The sequence below is a fragment of the Protopterus annectens genome, chromosome 3.part1 (genome assembly GCF_019279795.1).
Source record: "Protopterus annectens isolate FY-2018-M chromosome 3.part1, PAN1.0, whole genome shotgun sequence".
Lineage (NCBI taxonomy): Eukaryota > Metazoa > Chordata > Ceratodontiformes > Protopteridae > Protopterus > Protopterus annectens.
The window spans coordinates 1,581,268,555-1,581,281,087 of NC_056732.1; the positions used below are offsets into that span (position 1 = coordinate 1,581,268,555).

At 43.9% G+C, this 12,533-nt stretch overlaps 1 protein-coding gene across 1 annotated transcript in view; it reads right to left on the reverse strand.

Annotated features, from left to right (window-relative positions):
* Positions 1-512: 512 nt before the first annotated feature.
* The window catches only part of LOC122797813 (msx2-interacting protein-like), a 172,499-nt gene continuing 160,478 nt past the window's right edge, over positions 513-12,533 (reverse strand). The window contains exon 6 of the mRNA XM_044066336.1: positions 513-636. Coding sequence (XP_043922271.1) covers positions 513-636 — 124 coding nt within the window. The remainder of the gene's footprint in view (positions 637-12,533) is intronic.

Here is a 12,533-nt window from a genome sequence, read left to right on the forward strand (position 1 = left end):
TTTTAAGAGTTTTATGTCTATTTATGTTTTTTTCTATTTTAATTTAATTGAATGTGATATAAATATTTCTCTTAACTGATTGGTCACTTTGAAAGTATATATATCAAGGAAAACATGGGATGTTTTATTAAGTCTGATAAAGCGACATGGGAGGGTGTGAAAGCGCTCACTTTGTCCTTGCAATAAAGGATTTTTCTTCTACTGTGGCAGTGTGACTTTTTATACATACTACTGGCTCTGAAAGAAGACTGAGCTGTTCATCTACACATACTAAAAGTTTTAAGAGGTGCGTGCTGACATCGGCTTTATACCAGACATCCGTTTAAGATAGACATCTGAGAGAGGCGCAGGACGTCATGTGCACCCTAGCGGTAGAATTTAACTTTTGTATATGGCTGGACGTACGATAGTTCACCAGAGGCAAACTCCCTGATGTCATGAATACAGCAGCATATGAACAGGACATGGCTCCATTCTTCACTTATTATTCTTAAACTTTGCTTACACAATCATCAAACTGATTCCAATGTTATACCTGAAGGTTTTGAAGACTTGGTTTTATCCTTGGTGCTTGAGCTGCTGTTCTTTGGTGCACCTGAAGTAGACTGTGTCTTTGCTTTCTCCGAGGAATCATCACTAAAAAAATAAAATCAGGTCACCACAGTAAAATCATGCTTTACTCATGCTGACAAATGATGAATTAGTACAGTCCCAACTACCCCCACCAGTGGAAAATAATGGCAAGAGACAATGCAATACACATCAAGCACAAGTAAACAATACAAGATCCACAACATAGGAAAAGATTTTAATAAAAATCACAATTAAGACATGACTTACAACTTTTAACTGCACTTTTTGTGCCCTGCTGTCTGACAGCCATCAGCTTCTCGTAATCAATTGGCCCATTCATTCCTCAAGGAGCTGTTTTCATCCCAGACATTCATCGTGAGGAGACAGCCAACTACAGTAATCATACTGGCAGCAATTACGGCATTTTGTATATGTGGCCTAATCCCACCCTTTGGTGAAGTGGGCTAAGCCACAACCACCATTCATTCCAAGCAAGCATGCCATAAGTTGTGCATCTCTTGCCAGCCCCCTCCTGGCTCTTCCAGCTTTACTAGCTGCTAATTACTCTACGACTTACCATAAATCATTTTCCTTGCGTCACCACTGGCACATTACAAAATGTTAAAGAAAACAGAACCAGTCAAGGTATGACATACTAGAGAAGTACTTCAACAAAGCAGTTTGTACTACACAGAAAACTGCCTTTCCTCACACCAGCTTCAACTCTACTGGAAAAAAACAATGCACTGATCCTAGTATGGAAGTAAAATGACCAGAATACTCATAGGTTCATACTAGGCTATCTGCCCTAGGGCATTTATAAGCCTAGCCAGAGTGTGTTTGGCTTTCGCCACCCATTTTAAATTAATTTTGCTATGCTCATAACGTAGAACAAATTAGTATAAAAGGAAGCTGGTAAACAATGATTTGACGGATACCTGTGATAACAGCAAGCTGATGACATTGCTGGTAGTGACGTACATGAGCCAGTTAATATTTTACACACTTGGCCAATGTTGAACTTTGAAGATCACAGCTGCTTGCTACTTATTTCTGATTATCTGAACACTGCTTCATGATGACTGCTCTTCAGTTATTCCTGTGAACTACTCTACCTTTTTTTTGTTTAACAGTCTGTTCACACATTCAATTTTCTTTCAAAGGACATCTGAATCTGAGCATTAGGGTGCTGTATGCCTTGTGCGGACATTTTAAGTTTGGTTTCCAGATTTTCAGTGCCTTATGAACTGTATTACTATTGCAAATACAGTTTGCATTACAGTAACATTCTGCTGTGCTATGTCAAAGAACTATGTTTCTGTGTCCAGTTCGGACTTAAATTGATTGCTGGGTAATGCTTCTTTCCAGAGTACTTGCTGCTGCCATCTACTGGCACAGCATTCTATTTCAAGGATAATGTCTAGATCTGTCCAATGAACTGTCTTCATAGTTTCATTTTTGTATATTTGATTATTTTCTTTCAATTTTGCTTTTTTATATATACATCTTTTCTTCTGCTTTTACATTTTAAGCAGCAGCCACATCGAAAGCAAAGCTCAGGTTCTGAAGTTTGGCAACAATTAAAATAATGTTTCTTGGGTCCCATCTGCTTGAGATGTTGATAACGATGGTAAATGTAAAAGATCCTACAGCACCTACTGAACAGAGTATGGTAAATTCTCCAATGTCCTGGTCAAATTTCCCCTAATCAGTATGAATACCAGCTAGGGTCTCTTCTAAAAAGGCTACAGACCTAGTGGGATTAACCTGGTCAAGAAAGCATAAAACAAAAACGAATACCCTTGGTTGTTTACCTCTCAACCTGTGAGTTTACTAGAAATTCAGAAGTTTTTCTTGGGACTTGCTGCTTTCCATCCCACTAACGTTAATCTACTGTTCCAAGTTCAGTAATGACTGCATCATACTTCATGTACCAAATCTTTTAAATTACATGTTAATACTGTAACACTGTCGCACACGCATACAGCTCTCACATTGGTACAGTGCTTGTTTAGGTGCCCCCTATGTCAGATTCTGATAATTTTTTTCACCAAGATCTTGAGAAATCTAATCTTTTTAGCTACTGTACCTGAGCTTATGACTATTTTATGGGTACTTTGTTCAGACAAGTGTTTAAAAAAACTCACATCACAAATTTGAAATCACAACTACTAAAGCCAGAAATGTATTAAGATTTCACCATTAAAATGGAGAATTCCAAAATTTGCTGGTGCATCAGTAGTGAGTTTTCAAGTGGGCTTCAGCATCTCCTACAGCCTTTGAAATTAGTGTCAGCACCTCTTCTACTGCCGTTCACTGAACTTCAAAGGTTGCTGTACCTCCCAAAAGGGTGGAAATGCTCTGAGATATGGGAATTTATGACTCCATACACCCCCTGAATTCAAAATTAGTCTTGATAATCAAAAGGACACAGTTATGTTTTTTGATAGTGCCTATTTAAAGAGCAGGGACCTGATTTTGCCTATTATGCAGCAGGAATATTTTATCTCAGTGTTCACTTCTAGCTTCATTTCATATCTCAACTATAGCCTCAGCTACTAAGCAGGCATTCCTATGTAAATTAACCATTTTTGCATAAAAACAATCTTAATTCAAAGCAGTGTATCAGAGCAACAGTTAATTAAAATCATTGGCACTTAGTGGGCCTATTTTTCTGTGAAGATCCTAAGCAGCACAGACAAATTCCCATGCTAGTTTATACCACCGTTAACACAAGATTTGAATTCCCGAAGCTTGTTTGGACATGCATAAATCCAATACTTTTGGGATGAATGTGTTGAAGCAAAAACTGGAGAATATAAATACATAATCTTGGTGGCATACAGGAGGGAAAAATATCAGAATGTAACCCAGATGATCTTTATGAACAGGATACTCTGGTACTTATGAGATGAGAGAAGATGGCAGTGAGTAGCTGACAAGAGCTCAACCACCTCAGAAAAAAAGAGAGGCAAGTTTGACCCATTGCAGTGCTGGACCCTACTAGAGATATATGCACAGCATAATGTATACAAAATCAAGGAAACGCTGCCAAGCTTTGTCTAGGTGGTAGCTTTCACTAAGCATGTCTAAGTACAGTTGTGTAAGAACATACGGAACAGATGTCAAAGAATAGTTGTGTAAAATCTTACCATAACCATAGATATTCCTTTCTCTTCCATGTTGCAGTATTCTTACCATGGGATTCTCTGCCTCAGGCTACCCGAACGTCTGCTCCTATACAAAAGCTTAAGCCTGGTTGCTGCTGGTACGTGGGAATTCACACGCAGGGCCATAAACCAGGTGCCTTAAATGTGACGTCTCCAAGCACAGACCTCAGAACTAACTGTCCAGTCAGACAGTAGACTAGGTAGAGCCAACTGATGTCCTCTAGACCAGTGAAATGCCACAGACTGCACAGTGTGACCCTAGTCTAGGAGGTGCCCCACAGACAGGTGGAAAGGAATGCGGGGGATAGGTGGGAGGGAAGGAATACTGCAACATGGAAGAGAAGGACATCTATGGTTATGGTAAGATTTTACACAACTATTCTATGTCCTATTCCCATGTTGCAGTATTCTTACTGTGACCAAGCACCACAGCCTAGGAAGGGTGAAGGGTGGAGTAAGAGATAGCAGATTTCAAAAATCCCTGCAGGATAACCTAGCAAAACCTGCTCTGCTCTGGAGATATGATCCAATTTGTAGTGTCTGGTGTGTGTATAGTGGATCAGGTGGCTGCCTCCAGGATAAAGGCTGTGTCTAGGCCCTTGAAGAAGGCCTTGGAGGATGCTACAGCCCTAGTAGTGTGCTCTTACCCTCTGAAGTAAATCCTTGCCGTGGTAGGAGAAGCAGAAGCAAATGGTTTTCCTCATCGAACAGGAGATAGTTTGTTTGGAGACTGCCCTGCCCAGGGCCCTGGGATGAAAGGATACAAAGAGTTGATTAGATTTTCTAATGGCTTTAGTTTTGTCTAAGTAAAACCTTAACTGCCTGTGAACACCCAGGGAATGGAGTATTCTCTCACTGTCACTGGTAGGAGAAAGAATGTGGGCAGATGAATAAACTGATTTAAAGACAGCTCACTGACCACTTTGGGCATGAAGGAAGGGTTGGTGTGCATAGTTACCTTATCTTTGTGGAAGATAGTGTAGGGGGGAGTATGCCACGAGAGCCTGTAACTGATGGCCTTCTGGCTGAGGTATGAACCAGCAGAATTGTTTTCCATGAGCACATTTGTAGTGATGCAGAACTTGCTGGCTCAAATGGGGCCAGTATTAGTTTTTCCAGGATAAAGTATAGGTCCCAAAGCGGTGGGATAGGCTTCCTTGGTCGCCTGATGTGTAAGACCCCCTTCAGGAACAACTTAACATCTAGCCTGGAGATTAAAAGAGGGTCTAAGGCTAAGCTGGCAGAGATGACAAAGGTGCACATTCACTGAAGAGTATGAAAGGCCCGTCTTGATAAGCTCACACCAAGACAAGAGGTACATCCACTAGAAAGGTATCCCTAAGTCTTTGGAGAGACCATTTGGAGAATCTTTCCCATTTTAGCATGCACGATCTCTGTGTGTTAGGTTTCCTAGCCTCCCTCAGGACAGAAAGCACGTCCTCAGAGCAGTGGTGTCTGAAGGGTATTACAAGTTTATCACACAGGGTTTTAGGCACAGCATCTCCAGATGAGAGTTCCCTTCTGTTGTGAGTAGGTCCACCTTGTGGCGTAACTTGTGGTGACTGCCCTTGGCGAGGGATAGTAGAAGGGGGAATCAGTGTTGCCTTGGCCAACAGGAGTCACCGGCAAGATTTTTGGATTGTCCCTCCTGATTTTCAGGAGGACTTCTTGAATAAGAGGAAAGGGAAGAAAGGCATACAGAAATCACCCATTCCATAAGATGCTGAAGGCGTACACTCCAGACTAGAGGGGATTGGTCCTTCGTACAGGATTTTCTCAGATGTCTGTTCTGGGAGGAGGCAAATAAGTCTACTTCAGGTGTGCCCCACTGGTGGAGAATGTCTAGAAAAACTTCTCTGTGCAACAACCACTCTGGCTGCAGAGAAAATGATCTGCTGAGAGCATCCACTTGGTGGTTGACCTGGGATGGGATGAAGACTGCCTGCAGCAATAAGTTGTTTTGTGAGGCTAGGTCGCAAATCTGCATTGCCAGCCTGCAGAACAGGTAAGACTTCACCCCCCCCCCGACTTGTTGATGCATGATCATGGTGTTGTCTGTGAAGATTTGTAGGGGACCTGGCTGTAGAAGGGGGGGGGAGGCTTTTAGGGTTAAATGAACTGCAGTAATTTCCCTTACGTTTATGTGTTTTTTTCAGGAGGGGTGCCTACCAACGTTCTGGCACATTGAGGCCCATCATGGTAGCCCCCAAGCCCAGATATGAGGCGTCTGTGTGCATATGCTGAACTGGTGTGGGTGGTAGGAGGGGAAGGCCTGGGTTCATTTTAACTGGTTGTATCCACCACCTTAGAACTGCAGATTTTTTGTGTTTTCTGTCTCTGCTAGAATGAGTATGTAGTCTAGGTAGGGATAGATTTGGATGCCCTTGGTCCTGCAGTAGGCTATGGCTGGAACTATGCATTTGGTGAAGACCCTGGGTACAGTGGATAAACAAAAGTGCAAGGCAGAAAATTTTAAGTGAGAACAGGGCCCAGCAAAATGCAAGTACTTTCAGTGAGTGGGCTGAATAAGGATATGGAGGTAGGCCTCCTTTAGGTCTAGAGTGGCCATGAAAGCTTGGGGTGGCAGTAGTGGAAGGTGGGTCTGAAGGAATAGACTTTTAGGTAGAGGTTTAGAAAGGACAAATCCAGGATTGACCTCCATGGTCCATCCTTTTTCGGTACGAGAAATAACCTTTAGTAGAAACCTTTTCCTTCTTATCCTGAGGGGACAGGTTCTGTTGCTCCATGGGTCAATAAATCCTGTAGAATATGAGAGGAATAAAGTGTAGTTGTTTTGGGGGGAAGCGGAATGCCCCGTGGCGTTGGTTTTTCTTTCCAAGATAGAAAATCTCTCTTTTCCACTATTGCTAGAACCCAGTGATCTGAGGTGATAGTTCTCCAGTGGGGCAGGCAGTGGGGGAGCCGGGCTGACAGGGGGAGGTGGGCATGGCAGTCATGTTGTTGGTGCCATTTCTGTCTTTAAAAGGCCGTCTGTGGGTAGACTGAAGTGGGCCAGGAGGAGGTTTGTCTCCTGTTATCTTTCCTATGCCTGGAAGTAGTAGCAGTGGAAGGGGTTCTTTGGACACAGGAAGTTGTAGCTGGATAATTACTGTAAAATTTTGGTATCGGAGATACCAGAAGATGCTTAATGTCCTTGCTTTTCTTCTGAAGGTTCCTTAAACAGTACTGCAGACCGTTTGCCAAACAGGAGGTTATGGTCTAGTGGTGTATCGAGACTTTTTGATATGAAATCTTCAGGCAATGGTTGTAGCCGGAGCCTGGAATATCTTTAAATCACAGATGCAAGAGATCTAGCAGAGGCCTCTGCTGCATCCTAACTGCATCTGATGGAATGCCTGGCTACTTGGTATGCCAGGATCAGTTTTGATGCTACTTCTGTCTTGTTGAGAGCGTCAGGTTAAGAGGCTAAAAGTGTACATGCTTGGGATACCAAGTCCAAGGCATACTTAACCATATGGATTTGGTAGTTAATGGCTCTGACGTCTAGGGTGGAAGAGGTATAAACTTTCTTGCCCAGCCTGTACATTTTCTTGCTATCCTTGTCAACAGGCAGAAGAGACAAGGATGGTGTCAGTCTTGACAGGCAACACAGCTATCACTGCAGGGTCCGCGCCAAGGGAGGTTTCACAAGAAATTTGTGGTCATCAGGCACCTTATAGAAATGATCAGGTCTCAAGAGCAGGTGCAGAAGGTCTGGATTTTTAGATGCTGAAGTAAATGCATCTAGGTATGCAGGTATAACCTGGGGGGGTGACAGATGGTGAAGGAGATTCCATTTACAGCAGCTCAAAGTATCTCTTGAGTTTCAGTCATTTGGGAAGTATCCCAATTGAAATGTTCTTTCATTTTAGTAATAGTCTCTCCAAAAGTGATGTCTTCTGGAAGAGAGTCCTCTTCTATGGATTCCTCATCTGGGGAATAGGATTCCAGAGGAGAGGCTATTTGAATAGAGTATATAATACTCATCTGATGAAGAAAAAACTTCTTCCTGAGTAGTGGGAGGGTGAATAAAAGTAGCTGGGGCAAGTCTTGAGCTGAGCAAGAGAACAAGAGGCTATTCTAATGGATTGAGCCTTCACACACGTAGGCAGGGCCTTACAGTGCAAATTTCAACATGAGGAGATCTGCTTAGAAATCCAGCTGGAGATGGTCCGTTTGGAAAAAGGCCTTCCCTACTTACCCACATTAAAGGAAACAAAGGGTTAATCAGTTCTTCTAAATTGTGTCCAGGTAGAATCTTAGCTGTTTATGTACATCCAGGGAGTGGAGGAGCCTCTCAATCTCTGGTCTGTGGATTAAGGAAGGGGGTTGGGAAATGCATAGACTAGTTCAGTGATGGCTTTTTTTTCCCCAATCTGGACATAAAGGAGGTGGGGTTAGACCTTAAGAAAACCCTGTCCTTATGGAAGATAAAGAATGGGATTGCCAACGGGGCTTCCAACTCAAACTCTGCTGGCAGAGGCAAAGGCTACCAGGACAGTTTTCCAGGAACGGAATTTTAGTGAAGCTGAAGCCACTGCATCAAAACATTGCAAAGTAAGTTTTTTTCCAGAACAAAGTTCAGATCCCAGGGAATTAGTATAGCCTTCCTAAGAGGATTCAAGTGAAGGATGCCGTTTAAAGGATCTGACCTCAATTCTGGAGGGCAGCTGTGGATTTAAAGGTAAGCAAGAAAAAAAACAGACAAGTGACCCTTGATAGAGGAACAGGCCAGACAACACTTGAGTAACTCTCACATACATGACAAAATAGCAGGTATAACCACCTAATTACGGGCACTCATTCTTGTGACACTATATTCAAAATCTTTTACATTTCAAAATGTACAATTTTCTAGGAGGTAGATTTTCATGACCTGCACCACCTGAACTGCATCCTATAAAACTGGTGTCTGAAAGGAATTAATATTCTATCACACAGAGGCAGGCGGAGACGGACAAGGGTGAATCAGTAAGTCCTTGCTTTGTGTGAGGGGGTTCACTTGCCGGAGTAATGAGCGACTTGCCCTTAACGGGATCAAATAGAAGGGAGAACCAATACTGCCCGGGTCAAAAAGGAGTTATTAGCAAGATTCTAGTTTGTCCTTGTGGATCTTCAGGAAAACCTTTGGGATCCGGGAAAGTATGTCCACTGAAAACTGTTGATTGAGGAATTAAGATTCCATCACACAGAGTCAGGGTGAGAGCCTGCAGGTTGGGGTGAATCAGAGAGCCCTTGTTTAGTGTGAGCAAGTCAATGTTGTGGGGTAACAAGAGGGAATGCCCCTGGTTAGATGACAGAAGGGGAGATGATGCTGCCTGGGTCAAAAAGGAGTTACTAGCCAGATTTTGGGCTTGTCCCTCTGGATCTTCAGGAGAACCTTTGGGATTAGGGGAAGGGGAGAGCATAAAGAACCCCCCCCCCCCCAATTGAAAGACATGACTCTCATCCACTAAGCCTGGTGGCAAGGAGCCTTACAGCAAAACAGTCCAAGTCATCTGTTAAGGCTGCAGACAACAAAATCTACCAGAGATGTTGTACCCCACTTGTGAGCTATGTTCGCAAAGACCTCTCTGTACAACAGTCCATTTGTGATAGTCTTCTACATATCTGCTGAGATAGCGGACGAGGACATTATCATCCCAAGGTATGTAAACTGCCGGAGGGACAGGTTTCTTTTAATGGGCATGTCCCACACCATCAGAGCTAATCTGTATAGCTAATAAGGTTTGGTGCCTTCCTGTTTGCTGATGTACCAAACAACAAATGTGTTGCCCCATCTACACCTTCAAGGGGCCTAGATTTCAAAGTTAAAGTGGACCTCTAGGGCTTGGAGAAGGAATTTTAACTCTTACATTGATGAGGTCATTGATCTCTCCAGGGTATGACTGTCTCTAAATTCTTGGGGAGCCTGTCCACACAGCCCAGCTAGGTCAGAAGAGTTTGTATGAAGGTCCTGAATGGGTGGGTGTGGTAGCAAGTAAAAGATCAGTTGTGTACACTTGCCATAAATGTAGATGTTAAGAGTGTATTCACTGTTGCAGTCATCACACTTGGGTTATCTGCCTGCAGGTAGCCCTCAGTCGGCCCGAATAATAGTGTCTTGGGATTTCTGCATTAGATGCTGTCACCTCTTCCATGACGTCAGGGGTATAAAACATGCAGACGACACAATTACATCAGTTTTTCTTGCCCCAGATGTCAGGAGGCCTCAAAACAGGAAGCAATTACATGGTGTGGAACACCTCCAATAAAAAGTAAATACCACTGCCATAAGATATGGCCAAAAACAGGACAGGTAGAAAAAAAAAGTTATGTACTCACCACAACATTCCATCCGAGTAGTTATACTTCATTTTTCTGCAATCTGAGTATTCAGACCCATATCGGATCTGAGCCGGCAACTTTTCTTCTAGCATGCTCCGAGCTCCTCCCCCTACCCACAATGCACTACCATCTCCTACATTCCCTCAGATCGAGTTTGCTGCAACTAAAAACATAAGCAACTCAGCTCAATGACCCAAACCTGTATACAGACAGGACAGGGTCTGAGGGACAGAGGGAGGGAAGGTTGCAGAAAAATGAAGTATAACCACTCGGATGGAATGTTATGGTGACTACATAACTTCTTTATCTGAAGTAGTTAACTTCATTTTATCTGCAACCTGAGTCCCCAGTTACTCCAATCCTGGGAGGCCCTTATGGAAGGACATTCCAGAGCATCGCAGAGCCAAAGGATTCTCTACCCCTAGAAATCAGGTCTAATTTGTAATGAGAAATGAAGGTATGTGAATTGGCCCAGGTTGCTGCTGTACAAATGTCCAAAGGAACCCTAGACCAAAAAGCAGCAGAAGTTGCCATGGACCTGGTAGAGTGAGCTTTAACAATACCAGGAGGAGATGAACCTTTTGCTTTGTAGACATGCGAAATGCAAAGAGTGATCCATCTGGCCAAAGAAACCTTAGAAATAGCTTTTCCCAAAAAGGATTTGGAAAAGGAAATGAACTGAGCAGACTTGCAGAATGATTTTGTTTTATGAAGATAGAAGCGAAGTTGTCTATGAACATTAACAAATGAAGTTTGTATTCACCCTTGGTTTGGAAATTAGGGAAGAAAACTGGCAGATTAATGGACTGGTTTATGTTTGTTTCAGATGCCACTTTAGGTAAGAAGGAAGAATTAGTACGGAGAGAGACCCTATCCTTATGGAAGGCCAAATAAGGAGGCACGGCAGACAGAGCTTGAAGCTCGGAAACCCTCCTAGCAGATGTAATGGCGACTAGGAAAGTTGTCTTCCAGGATAAAAATTTTAAACCCACCGATGCTGCAGGTTCGAATGGAGAAGCCACCAATGCCTGTAGGACAAAAGTAAGTTCCCAAGGGGGCACAGAATCCTTGACTGGAGGGCGCAACAGAAAAGCCTTACACAGCCTAGAAGAGGCTAAGGCAATGTTGTCTTCACCACTATGAAAATTAGAAATGGCTGCCAATTGTACTTTCACTGTGGAGGAGCTAGCTCCTTGCTGAAAAATACCAGACAAGAAATCCAACACTGCTGGAACAGGGGCTGTAAAGGGATCTAGGTTTCTCTGAGGCCCAAATGGAAAAACGTTTCCATTTACTGCGATAAAGTTTCCCACTGGAATCTAAGAGAAGCCACCAGTACAGATTTTACTGGGGATGAAAGACCGGAGTCCTGGCGATCAACAGAACTGGAGCAACCAAGCTGTCAGCTTGAGGCGGCCCAGGTCGGGCGGGCACCCGAAGGATGGGAAATTAGATCTGGGCAGGGATCCAGAACCCAGGGAGGAGCTAAGACATGAGACCAAAGGAATGGGAACCAAACCTGACTAGGCCAGAATGGGACAAAGAGGATAACTTTGCACTGCAGTCGGTAAGCTTTCTGAAGAAACTTCGGAATGAGTGGCAATGGTGGGTAAGCATACAGAAGCTTGGGGGGGCCAAGCATGGACTAGAGCGTCTCTGGGGGCTTCCCCTGGTGAGGGAATCAGAGCAAAGAACTCGCTGCACTTCGCGTTGGAAGGAGACGCGAAGAGATTGCAGCAAGGCTGACCCCATGAAAGGAATATCTCCTCCGCTACTGTTTCAGAGACCACTCGTACAGCATCAGAATAGCCCGACTGAATCTGTTCGCTAAAATATTGGAGCGCACCGGAATGTGCGTTGCTATCAGAAACGTACCAGTGGAGATCGCACACTCTCATGGCCTCGTGAAATAGGGAATAGGATCTGGTTCCTCCCTGCTTGTTGATACACCAGACAACAGACATGTTGTCTGACTAAATTGCAATCAACCCGAGAGGGAGGACAGTGTGAAAGGCTTCCAATGCTAAAAGCACTGCCCTCATCTCTACATTTATATGCAACTTGGTCTCTGACTGGGACCACGTGCCTTGGACTGTCCTTCCCGAACAGTGCCCCCCCCCCAACCCAAGTTGGGAGGCGTCCGTCGTCACTGTGGCTTGAACTGGAGATGACGCTAAGGGGCATCCTTCTATAATCTCCGGTGAACTTAACCACCAAAGAAGGGACGTCCTGCAGATGCTCCTGATCAGAAATTCCATGGGCAGGTCTAGCCATGACCATTAAACAGCCTGAGTCCATTGAAGAACCCTCATATGAAGGCACGCACAAGGGAGAATCAATATGGAGGCAGCCATGGAGCCCAGTGCCCAGAGAACCTCGCTCACCTTTGGAGACTAAGTTCGCTATATGAGCTGTGTCTCACCTGAGGTGTAAGATCCTGTCTGGAGTTCAGAATACTTTCAT